The sequence below is a fragment of the Copidosoma floridanum genome, unplaced genomic scaffold (genome assembly GCF_036245765.1).
Source record: "Copidosoma floridanum isolate Cflo_tuat_1 unplaced genomic scaffold, Cflo_Japanese_pri ptg000012l, whole genome shotgun sequence".
Taxonomy (NCBI): domain Eukaryota; kingdom Metazoa; phylum Arthropoda; class Insecta; order Hymenoptera; family Encyrtidae; genus Copidosoma; species Copidosoma floridanum.
In genome coordinates this window covers 6,337,258-6,358,706 of record NW_028321889.1, presented here as the reverse complement: position 1 = coordinate 6,358,706, position 21,449 = coordinate 6,337,258, and the positions used below count along the sequence as shown (strand labels likewise).

The following is a 21,449-nucleotide window of genomic DNA, read 5'->3' as shown; positions in this document are numbered from 1 at the left end:
AAGAAAAAAATGTGGTAGAGGGAGGGCGTTTACAACATGTGTAAGTGTATATATATATATATATATATATATATATATATATATATATATAGAGAGAGAGAGAGAGAGAGAGAGAGAGAGAGAGAGAGAGAGATGAAGAAATAAAAGCGAGAGGAGCCAATGGTTCGGAAGCTGCGCCTTTGTATTTATATCTGGAGTGAATATGTATACATACGAGACGCATGCATCGAAGGTATTTATATATAGAGGCAAAATATAACCCTCCGAGAGTAGAACAGCCGTCAAACGATAATCTGCGTCCAGGTGCGCGACGCCAAATTCGGGGACTTTCAGAAGTATATACTTATACTTACCTTGTACAGGTATGGGACATTGGCTGTTCTTTCCCTCTGGGTGTGTTTCATACGTGTATATAATAATATACAGGAGCAACGCGCGTGTGCGTTCACCGAGAGGAAAACGTGATCGTGAGACGAGCGATGGCATCGTCTTTCCCTCTATTTTTTTTCTTTTCTTTTTTTTTTTTTTTTCAACCCACAACACGTTAGTATCTCTTGTTATTCTTTCGGATGAGATGGCACCTATACATAATGCCTGGTGTAAGCATATTAGATACGTCTAAATACAATACAAAGGGTACAAGGGGGTGAGTGTCTAAAACTAGACCTGTCGAGTTTATCCTTCATATTTTTTTTTTTTTTTTTTTTTTTTTTTTTTCAAGGAATCTGCGAGGAATACAATGTGTGTATGTTTATGTTGCTGTGCACCTGTGTTGAGAAAAATACCTTCGAAATGTGTAGCGTTTTCGTGCGCGGGAGTCTGGTAGCGACACGTACACGCGTTTATAAAGAACCACCGAGAGATTACGCTAATGGTGTCACGGGCCGAAAAAAATAATAATAAGGGAGGAGCAGAGCTGCAGACGAGGGGACCGAGGATAATTGTGTGCCCACGCGAGTGCAGCGAGGAAAATAAGAAGAGAAAAATGAACACAGCCATATATAAGTATATAATGTAATATGCATGGAATGTGCATGTCTATTTTAAAACTAAGATTTCGCGGGCTGCTGTGGGTGGGTTTTTTTTGTTTCAAGTGCAGAAATAATCCTCTTTCGGGCGAGTATACGCATCAAGGGAAACATTGAATTTCAGGGTATATAATACGGAGTGATTTTTTTACCGATTGTTTGATCGTTTAAGTTTTTTGAATTTAATTTTCTGTCATGAATTGGATACGTCCCGTGAATATGCAGTGATTACATAAAATGTGTGGATTTATTGCTGTGACTTTTGCATTGCGAATGAAAATTGTTTGCATGCAATTACATAGAATGCGTTTAGTTATTTTGATTGAAAAACGAGTGATGGAAAATGCATCAAAAAAACATGAGCGATCAATCGTTCTTTGTTTTTTTTGTTACTAAACCGGGATTACTCCAATGAAGGTATACATTATTTAGTTTTATTCACACAATAGCTCATCATTTCGAAGCTTAATAGCATTGAGTTGAAGTATTTTTAGCTTATGGAGACATTTACCAAAAAAAAAAAAATTTCGACGTGTGATGGAGTGAACTGGGCTGTGACTCGCGTTCACCGACCGCAAAAACGCCCATAGCGATCGTCGAGCTACTCTGTCACTTTTTTTGGGATCCCGTACAATTGATGTTGGAGAATAAAATAATGAATTTTTCCGTCTACGGCACCAGTCTATTGCGAAAAAAAAAAAAAAAAAAAAGAATTGACCGACAAGCAAAAAAAAAAAAAAACGCAAGCACAGCTCAAAGGTACAGGTGCACAAAGTCAGAGGAAAAGCTCAGTGGAAAAAACGTGATATTCCTCTGTGTGTCAATGACTTTTAATGCTCGCTCCTTCTCTCTCTTCTTTTTCTCCGACCACCTCCGCTGCCAGACGATACGGTCTATATGCACTACATTATATCTCGGAACACGCGATCCAAATCCAAAAGTGCGAAGGAGGAAAAGAGATGAAATTCAAGCAGGCAGACATATAGACAGCTGCTGCTTCTGACGCATACACCTATATTTGTCGAGATCCCTAAAAAATAATGCATTGGAGAAGACAAAAAGTCACGAGACATTAGTAGATTGATACTGGAAATATAAAAATGAGTAAAAAGTTAATAACGGCTCATTCGATGATCGTTAATAGATTATTTTGCGATTAATTGCAAAACGAAGCAATCGCGAACAAATCTAATGAAAGAAGTAAATCGTCATTGTTTTTGCCAAAGCATATCATATATATTCACTGGTTTTAACTTGTTTACATATTTTTTCAATAAAGACGATTACTATTGTCTCATTTATTTATTATGAATATTTACTAATTTTTTTTTTTTTTTTTTTAATTAATAAAAATACACTTGAGCTGTGAAAAGTCTCCACTGGAGTGCGACTTTCCGTCATACACACAGCAAATACAACGATGCGACTTTTCGGAGATTCGCACGTATAAGTATAATGTACGTGAAGGGAAAAGAGGAAGAAAGAAAAGGATAGCCTAGTGGGGGGAAAGTACGGGGGTGTGGGCGAGCAATATATATACATATGTATATAGTGAAAAAGAGGTGCATGCAATAGTCCCGTAAAATCACTCCTGAAACTGAATTTGTTGTGCATATTTTTTATCACGTAATAAATAAAATGGTTGTATATTTATTACGTAATTTTAAAATTTTACCACTTTTTAATTGGATCAAACCAGTTTTTTGCTGCATCTTGCTTTCACATTCTTGGGATTAAAACTTTGCTTTACGCGTTTTTTATTTTCGCGGGTAACTTGAGCTTGCAACATCATTCAATAAATTATTTACCAAAACCAGAAGGGTTTAAATATACAAGCTATACATCCGAAGTGCAGCAGTGCTAATACCGTAGTATGAGTGATCCGGAGCTGACTCACAAAACTGACTCTTGATTATACCGGTTATTGGTTGTGTTTTTGTACTAGTTCCTATGAAAGCTAATGCTACGAGAACGAGGATTGTCTTTTTTTTTTTTACACGTACGTGTGCATTTTTTTCTTTCGATTGTATGCGTATATCGTATCTACATTAATTAAGTAGAGAAAATAAAAGCTATCGTAGGTTGCAAGAGTACGGTTTTATATATGGGTACAAGTTCATCACCTGCAGCAAAGATATGGAATTTTTTTTGTTTGTTTGTTTGTTTTTTTTTACACAAAAAAGTGGCAAAAAAAAATTTTTAGTAACGCGTTTCTTAGTGAAAACGACGGTAAACAATGTTGTACATTTATCAATTGATATAAAAAATGGACGCAGCAAAGAAAGTCGTACGTTAAAATTTAAAGAGGGTAAAAATAAAATTACTTCAGGGGAGGAGAGATTTTTTATTTTTAAGCCTGAGCATTGGTTTCAGTCGACTTCAGTGGTGTATACATTTACATTGTACGTATAGGTTTAGTTTCACGCGGAAGCTACCAAGTTAACAAAGTTCGAAGCGAAAGAACGATTTAATGGCTCTATCGCCCGAACTAATCCACCCGCACCACCCACATATACTCGCCATATTATATACAGGCAGACGGCTGCAAATATCCAGCAGGCGGTGGCAAGTTGCGGCCAGTACATCAGGCTAACCAGTCGAGGCTTGCGGCTTTTCTCGTTACAATATATACATATACCACATAATATAACCTCACATGCCTCGTCTGCGCCCGCGCACGCGTTCATACAATACACCGCATCCTCCTCGTTTTTCGTTTCATTTTTTTGTAGTACTTGACCATTAGATGTTTTTTATACCTAAAAATTTAATCCAACTCTCCCATGCACACGTATGTATGTATATATACATTAAAATGCTGCGCGCCTAAATTATACTATCCAACGTGCATGCAGACCAGGACACAGAGTGTACACTAAAGTATAGTGGCATGTAGTGTACGTATGGACTGCGCCAAAAGTGCATGTGTGTTCGCGAACGAGAGATCATATTTTTGGTTTACCTAAATATAAGTACTTAGGTATGAGGTGTGGATTTTTCGATGTGTTCAAACGTCGCGTAGGGAGAAGCAGAGATGGTGGTGTTTTTATGAGTTAACAAAACGAGTGCTAACTGCAGAGTAGTGAAAAACAAATAAGTGACAGTGTCGACGCTTCCGCTATACAGTAATATATATATAATACACATGACTGCAGGCAGCCTTTCAAGTACACAAAAGCCTTTGGATGTATCCTCGCGTGTGATTATTGGACTACTTTTTTAATAACTTATTGGTATTTTTCTCATCTTTGTTTAGTCTACAGTTACATTATTATTATTATTATCATACATGTACAAGTGCAAGTACCAAACTTACTTTGCCATCGTCGCCATATCGTCATCATCTGCACATCAACCTCAGAGTTGAGTATTTTCCTTCGGTGCTATTTTACACATACTTATAAGTACACCTAGTGTACTGATTTTTTTCTCCTGCTCCTTGAACGAGCATACACTGTTCAGCTACAAAAGTGTGTATATACCTATACACAGAGAGATCCTGTAGAGCATTGTAGAAAAAGATAAGAGAAGCAGAAAAAAAGGAGCAGACAAGGAATAATAAAAAGCAAAAGAAAAAAGAGTATACATATACACATGCACACACAGTAAAGTATATATATATATATATATATATACGTGTGTTGGCTCTCGCTCAGGAGAGGATAGGTGCACGATAGACAGAGACAGAGAAGCCCATAGCGGGCGCACACGGCCGATCCAATGGTGATCCGCTTGCCGGAGCTGCTTTTGTTCGCTGAGGACGTTTGGAAGAAGGCGCTCGCCAGACTCGGCCCCGCCACCGACAAGCACGCGGCCAAGTAAGTTTTTTTATTGGTAGTTTTTTTTTTTTTTTCAACAAAAAAAAAGGATTAACGTTAACTCCCTTTACATGAAAATATATTTACCATTCATAGTGTTTTTTATTTGTTGATGTTCATTGATTGGTTGATTAAAATAATCAAATAAACAAATGTATATATATATACCCTATAACTATATATAGTTTACCCAGGTGAGAACAACGTGTTAAGTATAAGCAGACGATAAGTGCAGGGTATACAGTGTGGGTGTGAAGGGTATGTATATCCTATATATATGTATATAAGGGATCGATAGGATTGGCAATTTTTCTTAGGAATTTTAATGTGTAATAAAAATAAAAGGAGAGAGAGAGAGAGAGAGGAATAAAGTGCAGAATCGAGAGTGACAGGCTTTTAACGCTCTTGCATACTATCTGCACTCCTATGGTATGCAGGTAGGTATAGATGTTATACCTGTAGCCGTTTACCGCCAATCATAATGTTCATGTGATATTATGTACGCAATGTGCATATTAAATTTATGTGCTGACATAAATATGTATATCTGCATGCAGTAGTGCATGCCACCCAAATCGAAGCCCCGATGGGTATGTAGTATGTAGGCATAGTTGGGATATTAATAAGTTGTGCGATCGAAAATTATTGAACGACCTATTTGATGGTGCAGCTGTGCAAAAAGGCAACTTTTGCCGGTGTTGGTAGATTTATAGTTTGTTCGTTTAAGCTAATTTTTTTTTAATTATTTGAATTCTTCGGTTGAGTTTTGTATGTTTAAAACCCAGTAAGATTACAGTTCAATTATTTTTGCCGTCAAAGGACTTGAAAATTTAATAAAATTGAAATTAAGCACGATGCATTAAAAATCCCTCTAAATTAGTATGCTAGTAAGTTTGAAATGTTAAATACTGTTAATATTAAAACACGTACGTAACTCGATTATATCTAGGTTTAAAAAAGAAAAGTAAATTATTTATGCATACAATATTTAACTGTAATTTTAATTATAGATGCAATTAAGTGTAAATTTTTACCGTTATAAATAAATAAGCGTTTCATTTAAATTTCTTAACATTTCAACTGTGATTCTTAGGTGGCTATTTCATTGCATAAAAAATAAAATGTTTGATAATCGATTTAAGATCTTTAATAAATTGGTGTGCGTAAAAAATATTTAATTAATCAAATTAAAAGTAATTCCCTGTAATTTCGGATGAAATAATTTCAGGTTACTGTAGATAGCTGCAGACTGCAGCCGATCGATCTTTGTTGCAAGAGCTGCAGAGGGAATGCATATATAAATATATGTGTGCGTGTGTGGGCTGTTCATTTGAATTTAAAGATATACAATATACCATGACCGTGAAAGCGTCGAGTAAATAAACGATGATGATGCTATGTTAAAACAAGACGGGCCTCTAGTATTACAGCTATTTTGATTCTTTATGCAGACTCACGGCTGTGCTTTAGACTTTTATTGTAATCGATCTTTGTTTTATTATGAATTATTCATTGGTCTTCTGAAATATCATCCCAGAATGAAAAAAGGAAGAAAAAAAATTTAGTTTTTGACCACGTTGTCGCTTGCTACAAACGCCCATTCATTTTACAGTCGCGGGTATTTTTTATTAGATGCCATTGAAAAAATTTAAATTCTTCTCTTACTCAAAAATTTTTTTCTCGATACTTCTCAATGTAATCATGGAATTGGAAACGTTTTAAATAACACTTTTATTGTTGCACGTCAATGTCCAAAACCATAAATAAAATGTATAATATTCTATCTGTACTCTCTAAAGTATATTCAAATTTTACAATAGCAATCCGAAATTCACGTGAAGCATCGCAATACCTAACGAGATGGCAGGTGCATCCCTGCCAGGCCTTGACGCACAAACACATAGACGTATATATGTTTCGGTCGAGCCGTAAAAAAAAATGCACCATAGGTATGTTATCTCAAGGCGCCACTCCAAACAAAAATGTTCATCAAAACGCACTTTCGATGTTTGTTTTTTCGTGTTTTTTTGGCCGCGCAGCCAATATACTTATAAACATTTTCTGACCCAGCAGAGCATAGTTACGTACTAGACAAAAGTACAAAGCAAAAGCGAAAGCCAAGCAAATTTCGTGAAAAGCAGGGACATGACGATAGAGGACGAAAGTAAGGGATGAAAAAAAAATAGACGACAAAAAACAACGTGCCTTATACACGGACAAAGGCGACACTGTCCGCGCTCGAGGGACCGCTCACGGTTCAAGGGTACATTTGGGGGGGAGGGAAGGATCGTCCTAAGTGGTGCCGAGGCATGCGTGCGTGGCATTGTGTGAAAAACTCTCGCTCGAGGAAAATTGGACAGCAGGTTTTTCAGGTGCTTCTTCTTCTTCTTCTTGTAGCTCGCCGGGACGACTCAATCGGTGGTGCAGCTCACCGCAAAGTTGGGCTCACCTAGGCGATGGTAGTAAATCATTGTTTGGGGATAAACGAGTCACGCGCGCACCAAGAGTATTATGTATGGGCGGAGAAAGGTTTTTTTTTTTTTTTCTTCGGAAAACAGGTCCAGCGCGTCTCCTATTTATTGCTTTACTACTTGCAGAGGGCAGTGTATGGGCGACGTCTTTCAAGTCTGACGTTGTTGGAGACGGGCTCTCGTAAATACGAGATCACGGGGACAAGGCATTTTTACACACCCGTGTATTTATGTTTTTGGCGCGTGAAAATTTGTGCGTGCCTCCTCGCGCGTTTTCGGCTCTCGATTGTCTTCCTCCTCCCTATACGCCGAAACCCACAGCCTTCCGGGAAATCGAGAGGGAAGATTCGCCCTCTTCGCCACTTTTTCCCCGAATGATGATTCATTGGCCAGATATTGAATGTATGAAAAAAAAAGAAAAAAAAATTGATTTTTTTTCCCGATCGGGCTCTTCGTTGATATTTCTCGCCTGTTGCGAAAAATAAACGCGTGCGCTCGCGCTACATGACGAATTTGCAAGCCGAGCTCGAGTATGCTTATATATATATATATAAGTACATTGGTATAGTCCTTTGTTCCTCCCTCTCTTTCCTCCCACTGTTGCTGAGCATATCCATTTTGGTGCTTTGTATCGGCAGTTGAGCAAAAGACCGTCGTATATTTTAGAAATGTATTTGAAGAATGTCCTATCTTGAAATTGTATTAACAAGTATATGACGCCTCATCTAAAAATAATTTTAAAAAAACTGTAAAACGGGTAGTGTCTCTAAAACGGATGTTAATATAAAACTTTCTATCTCAATCAATTTCTTACTTTCCCTTTTAATCTTTCTTTGCTTAGTTTAAAATGATAATGTTTTTCCACTACTTTCAATTCAGATTGTAAAGTTAAAATTTTATTGCTCGTGTATCGTTTGTGAATCATTTGATTTTTGTACTTATTTTGAATTAGTATGAGTAATGGTAAGTAGTCTGTATTCCACGTATATAAAAAATTGCAACATTGCGCTCTTGAAACATCCTTGAAAGTCACCTGCCATCATTTTTATTTTTAATATTTTAAAAGTACATCAATCTTTAATTATATATAATTACCTTGACAGTTACATTTTATTTATATACAATATATAGCAATTCACGCACTTCACTCAACAGTGTATTTTGTATGTGCTTATGCACTTTTGCCTTTTTTTTATTTTGTACACGAGAGAGCGGTAAGCAAAACGACGTTGCCATGGCTAATAATGCACGCGCTTCCCTCCATAATCCGCGATTCGTTGGATCCAAATGTAAAAAAAAGGACCATTTTATCTATCGATCTGCATCAACGACGCGCTCAGATATTAAATCAAGCGTTCTTGGATGTTTACTCTAGCTTTTCGCTATTATCGTTGGCGTGGGTTATTTTTGTTTATTTTTATCAGATCTGGGAATCGTAAATATGTGCGAAAAGTTTGCACAGCGTGCGCGTGAACATAATATTGGGTATGAGCAAACGGTAATATTCCGTGAATCGTACAGTAAATAACATATCGCGACTTGTTTGGCGTTGTATAATATATTTCTAGTGTTTGCACTGTCTTTTATTATTTATTTATGGAGCGTATATTATATTATCTACACACGGTTGCCATTACGGAGCTGTACGGTGCAAGTCCACAAGTGGCGCGAAAAATATTTTTCAATCTATGTATGTCTTTTTTTTTATTTATTTTTGTTGAGATCGATGAGTAATATAATCGAACTTTTTAAAAATCGGCTCCCAGATATGATAAAAAAAAAACTCATAGCTCCGTGACATTTCATCATCTGTCTAGTTGTAAGAAAATGGTAAATTCGAAAAGAGTAAATTGACCCGAAAAAAGAGCTGCAACAAAGAAAAGAAAAGAAAAGAGAGAGAGAGAGATCGGCGCAGTCACTCGTTTTGAAGAAGGTGTACAGCGATCGTGGGCTCGGATAAGCCGTAAACATCAACACATGCATATAGCGCAGCGTCCATCTGCCACCGGGGAGAGAACAGCAGCATAGTGGCGGCTGCATGGTTTCCAGGTGACCGCGGAAATTGGCCCATTCACGGATTCTGCAGTCCCTCTCTCCGCGCTGTTCTTCTTCTTTTTCGCCTCTCCCTTCGATTCTGACGGCCATACCTTCTCGCTTCTCTTGTACACCCCCTTTCAAGAGAAAACAGAAGCCACCGCAGTGTTTTTGTTGTTGTTACTGTGCTGTCGTGCATAAGGTTTGTTTTTTTTTTTTTTCGTAATAAAAATTTGTGTCTTTTTGGCAAGTGAACGAGGTGCGTGCGAATCGTTGTGGCGTGGTTTTACGACGTTTCGTGAGAGAGCCGAGATTCGCGGCTATGGGAATGAGAAGTGACGGGGAGAGAGGTATGTGGGAAAGGAAGTCGCTGTACTTACTGTGCTCCTGTTGCTTCTTTTTTTTTCGAAACGGCCTGCTATTGATGTTTTATCGATTTTCAAATCGCGTTTCTTATTGATGCAGTTTCCCAATTTCGTCAACAGAAACGATAAATTTTTTATTTTTCTTTTTAGTTTTATGATCGAATCGAATATGGTAAAAGTTTATAAATCCTGAGACGAGTGTATCGTGGATAAATTAATCTTGGCTCGTAATGAGGTGGTAATTTGTACAGAGAGCCACACCTGGGTAATTATAGTGACTTGCAAATTTTGGCGCTAAAGCTTTGATCCCACTGGGGCCCGTCGCAGCACGTGGGACCGAGACAATTAGAACTCCAGCGTTTTTAGTTTCTCTTGTTTCGGTGGCCGGCAAGCACAGTTGGGTCCTTGTAGTACTTGATTCCGCACTCCACGGAAACCTGGGTAGGCTTTACGTCTCAATAAAAAATTTTTATAAATTGCCAGTCTGTACGTTTGTGGAGCATTAAGTCGAAATCGAAAGTTTTCTCTTGCGTAAACCAAACATGCGATTAACTGCGTCGATCTTTGTTGTGTGCCTTTGGGTACATTTAAATTCATACATATATATCCGTATCGAGATCAATAATATGTCAATAATTTTTTTACGATGCTCTGTGTTAAATCGCTAAAAACGAGTTATCATAGTTTTGAGTGGATATTTTCGTATTTATGCTAGTTATTTTGTAAAAAACAAAAATTGATGAATAAAAATACACACTGTAAATAAAAAATAATATAAAATAACGGAATGGGAGAGTTAAAACTGAGAAAAAAAAACTTTTTATGTACCATAAGGTACATCCAATTATAAAAAAGCAGCCAAAAAGAAACCCTCGTTTCAAATGGAAGTCAAACCTATATATATTTTAAATAATTTTTTTCAGTCGGAAATGTGAGCTTATTAACTTCGTTACCGAAGCCTTGGCAAATATTTGTTTTCATCTGCCATTACTACATTTTTTCATGTCTTTGTTGATTTTTCATTAAAAACTTTAGACGTGGGAGGTCATTGTTACTCCGTTAAAACGTGCAAACAGATCGATGAAATATCAAATGACAAGCGCGCAACGCATAATGAGTTTATTAATAGAAAATAATTTCGTTGATGTAATTTTTATCCTGAAAATAACTTTATTTTTTTAAAATTAAAAATAATTAAACGCTCGTTTATTCATTTGACGAAATTCCCAATTTGTTGATGAAATTACAATAGCAATATTGTAACTGTGACGTACTTCTACGAATCAAGATGGATCCAAAACGTGACGAGACGTTTAACACGATATGTCAATTTAGGGTGACTCACGCGCCCGTACTTTTCAAAGTGACTCACGTGTAACTACAACCAATTTCCTCTCGGCAAAATACTATGACTTCCCTCTACCCGACTTGCACTACTAGACAGATAAATCTCAAATATTCGACTAAAAACCATACCAAAAGTCATGGTCCAATTACGAGACCCCGCACTCGTCTCGAAAGTAAGAAACATCAGCCAAAAGAAAAAATCCACACACAAAACTCGAGCCGATCGCTAAAATAAATTTTTAATCAAACGCGTGCACGCGATGATGAAAACGATGCGCCACGCGAGAGTTGAAGAAGCAATATTTTTGTCTCTTGTTTCCGAAGGGAGTAGACCGAACTCTCTTGCATTTCTCCCGCAAGTTCTCTGTATATATGGTACACACTCACTGTAGTCGTAACTCTCGCACGAGCAGGGGAACGAAAACTGAGCCGCGCCGAGAAAAAATAAAAAGGCGAAAGACGACAGATTTATGAGCGCGCGTGATCCGCCCAAGTCTCGGATTTTCCATCCCGCGTCTCTTTTTTTCTTTTTTTCTTACCAAATTTTCGTGTATACAGGTACTCCGTGCACCTTTGTTTTTCTCTCTCTGGTTTTTTTTTTTTTTTTTTCCTCCTGCCGTTCCGTTTTATTATTCAGGACTGGAGCTGCACGCGAGAGTGGCCAGACGCCTTGAAATCTTTATACCGTTGTGGTAGATCGAGGCTTTTGTCTCCGCGTTATATTCACCCGAAAAAATCACCTCGAAATTTTTCCTTTCGCTGGATTTCGTTTGTTTCCACCGAGGTTTTAAAGTATGCCACTACGGTGAAAAATAATGAAAATTTCACCTGCCGCGTGATACGTATATTTTATATTCTGATTGGTAATTGCAAAAAAAAAAAAAAAAAAAATCCACCATCAAACCGCACCATCCGAACCACAGTTGACACAACACTTCGTGTATTGTTGCAGGATGACGTTACCCGGTAACAATGGTCCAGTGATGCAGCAGCCAGCGGCCGAAAAGACCCCGCCAAAGGCACCATCAGCCGCGCAAGAGTCGCCCACGGCGACGACGACGACGACAACGACGACAATGGCACCGTCGATGGCCCAGGGTAACTCGGGCATCGCCGGAGGCACCAACTCCAACCCGAAGAAACGCTGCTGGCGGCGTCGCACCGTCCACTTCACCGTCTTCCTCGCCGTGTTCTCCACCATACTCAGCTTGCTCTGGATTTACATGATCACCGCCGACATCAGGTGCGAACTCAATTTTTCTTTCCCCCCCCCCCTCGACACGCACAACAACCAGGGTGCGACGTTAACGGATAAAGACAAATTCGCCCCATTTTTCTTGCCGCTTACGCATCGTACCCATTTTTAACCCCTCCCTCCTTATTTTAAGGGTGGGGTTTATATGTATTCACGAGAGCTGATCCTTCTTTCTTTTTTTTTTTTTTCTTACCCCCTCGGAACGCGCTCTGGGGAGGAGGGAGGATTCTTATCGCTAGGCCACTGAGAGATGAATCTACACGGGTACTTTGTCGCTTTTGAATGGCGATGCGCGGAAAATGAGCCGTGTAATTACGAGATCGGGTCTCGGCAATAACATTGGGGGGGGGGGGAGCAAAGCGCAAGCTTGACATGTCGATAAACTCCCCATTCACCGGAATCTCAGCTGTGACGCACGCTTTCGCCCCCTTGTCGGTGTTTTCTCTCCGGTGTCCATATCGAAGCTGTGCATCTAACTCCTTGGGTTGACGAGCTCCCAAAGAAAGCCCCTCGGGGCGCATAATAAAGGTAGACGGAGGGGGTGGAATCGTTTTGCCCCGCTTTCCCTACCGATTCATTTTTAGACCGAGGCCTTTCTTCGGTGAAACTTTATACGCACGTGCGGTGAGGCAAGGGGAATAATAAAGGCAGACCGCAACAATTTCAGCCCACTTTCCTTTCTTTCTTTTTTTCTCTTTTCATCCGTACCTTTTGTTTCTTCCCCACGTGTGACTCGCGAAATCAAAGGGCTCTCACGTTGGCAAGCTCGACGACTCATCGCTGTATGCTTTTGTTGCTTCAACGCGAACAACAACAACAACAAAAAAATTTCATCGATGGCTATTCAATATTGAAAGCTAATATAATCTTCATTACAAACCCATACGGATCATCCGACCCACCTGTTGTCGAGCCATCCTGTGAACCCGCGCGTGTAACGGGTTGCCATAAACTGCCCCTGGGATGTAGAGTACCCCGCGCGCGTATGTATAAATATCGAGAAGCGATTAGAGAGCGCCTTTTTTTTTTACGCGATGACCCCCTCTCGTGAAACCGAACTGCGTGTGATGATAAAAATTTATGCGCGACCTGGTGGTGGTTTGCAAAGAGCGCAGTGTGACCGTAAAGAAAGACGTCGCCAGTCGGCCCTTGATCGATATTTCCATCGCTGTGAATTACTATGTAGAGTAAAGAAAGACCATGATCCGCGTATCGAAAAATCTCACTTTTGCTTTATTCTGCTCGTACTTGTGTAGGAAAAAGGCCTTCGATATGAACATGATGCGGGACTACGTGCTCACCGGCATCCCGATGGATTATCCGCAACTCGTCAAGTACATCAGGGACATCGAGCTGAAGGGTACGACGCACAAGGAGAGCCTCAACGCCACCCAAACTCCCGAGGAGCGCTTCGTCGTCGCTCACCTCAAGAAAAAACGCGACGGCGTCTACTTAGAGTACATGAGCAGGGTCAGTTTTTCTCCTTTCGAATTGTGGCTGTGTACTCTGCCTTTTTATACTCATTGTCAATTTCAGATAATTTGCGTTCGTCAATAAAATTCAACCGTGTGGTTTTATTATTTTTTGCCAACAGGTCGGTGCCACGACGACGACCGGCTGGCTGGAGAAGGAGATGAACTGGCGTGGTTTGCTCGTCATCACGGATCCGACGAGCTTCTTTGACGCGCTCAGAAGCACGAGGAACCCAAAGACCAAGTTCTTGCACGCCTACCTGAGCACGGACAAGGGCACGCGAGTCGTGAGTTTCGGTTTTGCATTGTCTCACTGATTTTCATCCAAATTCGGGTTACCGAGTCGTCGATCAATTTTTCCAGACCACCTATCACCAGAACATGGACGTGCAGGTGATGAAACTCGGCGAGGGTCCCAACAGCTTGGGACTGACAAAGGAGATCATGCCGGCCACGAGGCTTATCTGTTATCCCCTGTACTCTATACTGTTGGCCTACAACACTACGACCATCGACTACTTGAATCTGGACAGCTCGGAGGTGCAGGACGGACTCGTAAGTGTGCCCATGTATCATATTGTTGCTTCTCATTGCAATGACAACAAAGTTTTATGCTCCCTTACTCATCTGCTCGCAGCTTCTCGATACGATACCGTGGGAGAAGATAAGGATATCGGTGCTGGCGGTCCACTGGAACATTGTCCATCACAGCGAGCCCGAGACCCAAGATATCATCGACAAGCTCACGAGACACAACTACGAATTCGTCAAGAGCCTGAGTACCGGCAAGCTCATTTTCGTCTACAACCAACAGCTCAAGGTCTGAGCTTGAGAACCTATTCGTTACGCGACTTTAGATCATCCTATTGTTTGTGGTGTACCCGATACACATGCTGGGAGTATGATAAGCGCAACCTTTTGCGTGGTATGATATTGTTATACCTACGAGGGATGTCGATGGATCATCGATATGCCTTGACGTGATAAATACATGAAAGAGTTATTGTATAAAAAAAAAAAAAGGGAAAAAGAGTGTAATCCAAAAGAAACTATTCTAGCAAACTTTTTTTTTCATTATGATACATTTTTTTTTTTTTTTTTTTTTCCTTTTTTTTCTTGGCGTTGAGAACTTTTTTTTAGGCTAAGTAAGTGATTTGATTATTATTTCTTTGATCGCAGTTGTAATTGGTGTGATTCATCAAGAAGTATTATTTAGCAACCGATGCATTTTTTTCTACTAATCATAGTAACCGAAGGATACTCAGTTTCGAAGCATTTAATTACTCATCGTATCAAATCGTGCCTTTTTGTTGGATAAAGGGAGAAACAAAATAAAAGAACAGAAAATTTCTTTTTCCTCCGCATTGTAGTCTTGCGTTTTCGATCGTTGCATTTTATGCATTGTTGCATAAATGGTTATTATGTACAACTTTGGTACGTTCACAAGGAATTGAGTAGAGAATTTTTTGAAATTTTTCAAAGTGGATTAGGACTATGAATATCAAGTGAGCAACTTTGAATATCTCAATTAACGGGCCTTACTAGATGCGTAAGATGAGCGATAGTGAGTAATGCGTGTAAAAAGTGAACGAATTTTATCAATGGTACGAATGTGTTGGTATAGCCGAGCTATATGCAATGCATTATAAGTTTATTACACATAGTTAATCGCGAAAGAATCAACGGATTTTTCTTTGATTTTGATTGTTCGTTAGTTTTCATTTTTGATGTTTTGTGCATAACAGCTTTATTTCTTTCACTTTTCAGAAGGAAAAACACTAAATAAAGCAATACTTGATTGTCGTTCAGCATAAAAAAATTACTTGTAAAGAGGTTCGTTGGTTTTTTCGCATGTTTCTATAGATTATTGTAACTGAAACGTAACAACCATCGAAAAAAGTGTTGTTGACAAGTATGCATAAAAGAATGAATTAAATCGTTGAGATGTATAAACAATCGATAAAATTATTTTACCGATTCGCACAAGGTCTTTTGACTTTAATCAACTTTAACGAGCTTTCGTAAGTAATATGTTAAATAACAAGTAACTTGTAAATTTTAGGGTATACCACGAAGTTAAAGAAAGTATTAGAATCAAACACTAATATTAAAAAACTCTTTTTCCTCAATACCTTTTAACAGTATATTTTCTCTTTTTTTTTTTTTTTTTTTTTTTCCACTCAAGAGAGAAAACTATCTCTTGTATTCCTGAAAATACTTTTTTTGGTTTTGTACTTTGCAATAGCGAATGTTTGATCAATGTAATTGCGTTTTGTTTAAAACAACTCGTTACTATTAGCACTAGAGTATTTACATGACTGAGCCTACAGACACAATTTTATGATTAAGTAGGATATAAATATGCGTAATACGTTAATTTACCAGTTTTGTATTTCTATAGAAAAAGCTTTTATTAAAATTAATTTTGTAATGTTGTATTAAGTAATCCTTAAGCATTTGTGTTACAGATTAGCGTCTACAAGAAGCATTTGTAAGAAATGTACACGTAGGAATTAAAAAAAAATCAAACTATTCAATCAAAAAATTCCTGAGAAACATATGAAATAAATTTGAAAAAAATTTTAACCAATTCTTCTTATTTCACAAATTCCTATAGACCACGCCTATCGATTAAAAAAACAATTGTTTCATTCATTAAGAATTTCCTTTAACTTTCCTCGAGCTCGGAATATCATAGAAATAAACAAAAAAGAAGAAATCCACAATAATATTCTCAAGGGAGGAAAAAAGTCACCCTCCGTTAACGTCAAAAAATAAATCCGAGATCTCAAGCCCCAGAAGCCGGAAATCGATCTTTCTCCTCGGTCTTTTCTCTCTCCCCCGTCCTATACACGAGGTGGAAGAAGAAGAAAAAAAAACTTGAAATCACACCGAGCGTCTTCCCCATCAGAGAGGGTTGTACGGGAGAGACACAGTTGCTTTTGTTCTTTGTCCGCCCCCCGATGTACAGGTACGCAATTAAAGTTCGACGCTCCCCGGAGACTTTGATCGAAGGGTAGGTGGGAAGGTATAATCAAGACGGCCGAGTTTCCTCCCTCCACCCCTTTATTTCCACGGCAATCGAAGTGGGCGCTGGTACAATTGCGCGTGAATAAACCAGGTCGTGTATTAATTATTTATCTTTGGATGATGCACGCAATCTCGAGAGTGGACTCCCGCAAGCGAGCCGCATCATTGGGATCTCCGGAAAATCAGCCTATCCTCTCTGGCTCTGGAAATTTCGGCAAAATAGCAAAACAAAACAAAAATGAGCTCCCGTGCAACCAACACACTTTTTTTTGCTGTTGTTTTGTTAAATTTAATTCTCCTCCGGTTGATACACATATTACGTATATATATGTGCGCGCTACGCGCGGGTGCGATAAAAGCTTAACGATCTCGGGAATCGATAACGATTTTCCAAGATAGCGAGTCGTGCGCTTCGGCCCCAGGGGCGTTCACTGGCCGGCCGCTCGTCGTATGCTCTTTCTTTCCACTTGACAGTCTTGGCAATTAATTCCCCAAGTATAGTACAACACGGCTGTGTCCGCGACTCCGAGTTTTCCGCGATTCCTTTTTTTTCTTCTCTTTTTCCAAAATGAGCTCCTGAGCTGTGTCAGTCATCCCCCTTCTTTTTGTTCTTTTCGACATCGCGGGGAAAAATCAAAGTTTGAAGGAGCCAGGGACAAGGAGGTTGTTTTGATTGTTCTCGAAAAGAGGGTCAAGTGAGAGAGGTAAAAAAAAAAAAAAAAAAAAAAAACAGTCCGAGGATGGAGGGCACTGGAATGCTGAGTGGGTCGCCGGCGCGGCAGGAGGGCCAAAAGCTCTGGCAGTATCTGGCCGCCTTTTCTGGTAATTTACCCTCTTCTTTCTACAAACACCCTTTTTACAGTAGCAAATATTCGTATCCTTTAAAAAAAAAAATAATTTTAAATAATTCAACGCTAATTGCGAGTTTACGGTTGTCTTTATTCGAGGCGATCGTGTCATTTCCTATTTCATGATACTAGTTCATATCAGTCTTGATTATTGGTACAACTCGAGTATACATATTTTATCATTCAAAAAGTTTTTTTTTTTTTTTTAATAAAAATGTACGTTACGTGTATCATAGAGAGGCTACAAAATTATAAAATACAGTTACACATTACGTGTAGTTTAGTTTTACAAATCGGGTATAGAGTCAGTCTGTTGAGCAAAACAATGTATACTATCTTAAAAATTGACTATTCCGAAAATGTATCTTATCTAAAGTTAATAGTGAATTGTGCATTCACGTACGTGGAGCATATGACTTATCTATCATTAACCAATACAATTGTACGAGTTCCTCCTTTTCGATAACCAAATGTTTCATTGACGCATGACGAAACACAAAGGCTTAAATTTATCTTTTACCATCGAAATTTTTAATTGTAAGAAAGCTTTGTCTTCAAAGTACAAATCATTGCTCGAGTACTCAAACCACGTGAAATGAAAAAACCGTTAAGATAGGAAATAAATTTACTCCAAGGTACATTTTTCCAAGAATCGTTTTCTAATTATTTTACTTTGCAACGTTATTTTTAGATACGACTGACTGATGGTTTGTTTTTGTCCATAGTACACAAACCACCCGGACCATTTTATTAATTATTTCGATGGTTTTTTTTTTTTTTTAAATCTGCAAAATGAATGACGTTTTAGTAAAGTGACCAATCAATATGTTGAAGTAGCAAAATACGGTGTTTCGTACCGATCGTTAAACTGAATCGAAGAAATCAGAAGCAAAAAAGAAAAAGAGGTTTATCTCTAGACACGATTCGCCGATCAAACAAGCACAAATGTATCCCGCTAAATGATAAAATCTGGAACCGATTGGGGTCCCCGATAAAAATCGTCCTTTATTTACCGTGTAACTCATCACAGCAAAAAATCGAATAATCTTCCAGCCTGCATCCTCTCGGTCGGCGTGGGGACGGCCCTCGCGTGGACCTCCCCCGTGATGTTCTCCCTGAAGAGCGCCGACTCGTTCCTCCCCGTGAGCGAGGAGCAATCCTCTTGGATATCGTCCCTATTGGCGATCGGCTCGATGCTGGGCGCCCTACCGGCCGGCATGTTCGCCAATGCCGTGGGCCGGAAACGCTCCCTCTTGGCCCTGGCGGTGCCCTTCCTCCTCTCCTGGGCCGTCATATTCGCGGCCAGTGCCGTTTGGATGCTCTACGCCGCCCGGCTGACCGTTGGCGTGGCCGTTGGGGCAGCGTGCGTCCTCGTGCCCACCTACCTGTCCGAGATAGCCGAGGCGTCGATACGGGGCACCCTTGGCGCCATGTTCCAGCTCTTCCTCACCGTCGGCATCGTCTACACCTTCTCCCTCGGCGCCCAACTGGCCTACCACCCCCTAGCCGTGGCCTGTGCCCTGGTGGTGGTCGCGTTCGCCGCCAGCTTCGCCTTCATGCCCGAGTCCCCCGTCTGGCTCATGGTGAGTCGTCATTGATATTACCGTGACAAAAGTGCGTATATATGTATTTACACGTGAAGGGGGTTGTTTGTTGGGGTGACAGAGCCAGGGGAAGAAGCACGAGGCGTCGGTGGTGCTGAGGCGGCTGAGGGGTAGCGGTTACGACGTGAGCGCGGAGTTGGGGGAGCTGCAGAGGGATTGCGAGGAGGGGGCGGGCGAGAGGAGCTCGGTGTTCGATCTGGTGAGGTATCCGGCCCCGCGGAAGGCGCTTTTCATCTGTTTCGCGGGCATGGTGTTCCAGCAGCTGTCGGGGATCAACGCCGTCATATTTTACACCAAGGACATCTTCGAGGCGTCCAACAGCTCCATGTCGCCCGATCTAGCGGCCATTTGTGTCGCCCTCGTGCAGGTGGGCCTTTTTTTTTCTTTCCCAACGTCGTTAATCGCTTTTATTATGGAATGTTTAATGAAATTTTACTACTTACCTGAGAGTCATTGGCACGAAAGACAACATGCATTGCCAATTCAAAAGGATTTAGGAAAGAGGCAAAATATTTAAATGTTTGATTTTAGTAGTTTTACAGAATTTGGGCCTTAATAATTTTACTATTTACGAGACCTTGGATGACAACATTTTTTTCCAAGAAAAACAAACGCATTACAAATTACAAGGGTATTCGGGAAAGGAAATTCGGAGTCAAAGTATTTAAATTTTTTATTTCAGTAACTTTACCATATTTGTACAGAAATATTGTTATCCAACAGAAACAATGCATAATTGTAATTTGAATGGAAAAAAAAAAAAAAAAAAAAAAAAAAAAAAAAAAGAAATAAAATTTCACGGGCACGTAAATATTTCAGTGCTCGATGGCAGTCGTAGCCGCGGTGATTGTCGACAAGGCCGGGCGCAAGCCGCTGCTCATGTTCTCCTCGGCTCTGATGGGCCTGAGCTTGACGACCCTCGGCCTATTCTTCAAGCTCCAAGAGGCCGAAAGCGACACCAGCAACCTGGGCTGGCTGCCCCTCGCCTCCCTCGTACTCTTCATGATCGCCTTCTCCATCGGGTGAGCCGCGCACTCCCACACCTCGACAACACCACAATACACGTGCTCACATATATATTTTTACGCGTAAAATTTTAAATTGCAGGATGGGTCCGATCCCGTGGATGCTCATGGGCGAAATGTTCACGGCTGAGCTGAAGGGCAGCGCCTCCAGTCTGGCGGTGACGCTCAACTGGTTCCTCGTGTTCCTCGTCACCAAGACCTACCCCACCCTCAAGGACGTCTTCCACGCGTCCGGCGCCTTTTGGATTTTCGCGGTTGTCATGTACCTGGCCACGGCTTTCATTCTCTTCGTCGTGCCCGAGACGAAGGGCAAGAGCATCCAGGAGGTCCAGGACCTCCTCCTCGGGAGGAAGAAAAACAAGTCCGGCAGCTCCGCTTGATTTGTCCAACGCGTTTGACTGTTTTTTTTTTTATTTTTGCTGAGCGAATGTCGCGAGAGTTTGTATTTATTTTTACTATACAACTGAGGTGTCTTTGAACGATCGGTAATTTGCTAAAAAAAAAAAAAAAAAAAAAAAACCATTTTGTACAATGTGACACGATTTGTAAAAGTTGCGCTAATTTTGTAATACTCGAGAATTGATTAAAACATTGAAAAACTACTCGACAGTTTCTCGTCATTTCTTATTCCTAAATCTGGTGTTTACACGAGGGAATCGAGTGATTAAAATCAAAGCGAGCAATCGCCACCTATACTTGCCGGCTCTCCCTTATCGCCCCGCAACGCGATAGATAATCGCGCGTTTTTCCGATTTCAAACAACAATGCGATTACGCATCCCCTCGGGATCGTCTCGCCGAAACAGAAAACTCCGAGTTGCGCAATCGTACATGGTGGCAATTCAATTTGTCTCGGAAGGAGAATTTAAGAAGAAAAAATAGGTGAAGCCATAGTGGCTGTGGCGAGTATATAGAAATAAAAGCACGCGTATAGACGAGTCGAAGATGCAAATGTACGAATAATGCGGCAGAGGTGCGAGTGCGCGCGCTTGTATATTATTGAGTTTAACGCCTTCCGGCCGTTTATACGATGCTGTTTTACTTCTCATACCTTCGGTTGCTCGTGGCGACTCGCGGTGGAGTTAACTTTTGATATAACATAGCGTTCATTTTTCGACCAACAAATGACCAAAGGCGAAGCCAAACAACAGCG

At 40.2% G+C, this 21,449-nt stretch overlaps 2 protein-coding genes across 2 annotated transcripts; both read left to right on the top strand.

The window, feature by feature from the left end:
* The first annotated feature begins 3,942 nt into the window (after positions 1-3,942).
* Positions 3,943-14,843, top strand: LOC106635690 (protein Star). Its single transcript, XM_014347760.2, has 6 exons — positions 3,943-4,846; positions 12,016-12,306; positions 13,575-13,788; positions 13,913-14,077; positions 14,154-14,345; positions 14,428-14,843. Exons 1-6 carry the CDS (start codon positions 4,749-4,751, stop codon positions 14,614-14,616), a joined length of 1,149 nt encoding a protein of 382 aa, XP_014203246.2. The 5' UTR covers positions 3,943-4,748; the 3' UTR covers positions 14,617-14,843.
* Positions 14,844-17,267: 2,424 nt separating this feature from the next.
* Positions 17,268-20,874, top strand: LOC106635707 (facilitated trehalose transporter Tret1). Its single transcript, XM_014347786.2, has 5 exons — positions 17,268-17,642; positions 18,722-19,251; positions 19,334-19,639; positions 20,092-20,294; positions 20,380-20,874. The coding sequence occupies exons 1-5, from the start codon at positions 17,561-17,563 to the stop codon at positions 20,675-20,677; spliced, it is 1,419 nt and encodes a 472-aa protein (XP_014203272.2). The 5' UTR covers positions 17,268-17,560; the 3' UTR covers positions 20,678-20,874.
* Positions 20,875-21,449: the final 575 nt, after the last annotated feature.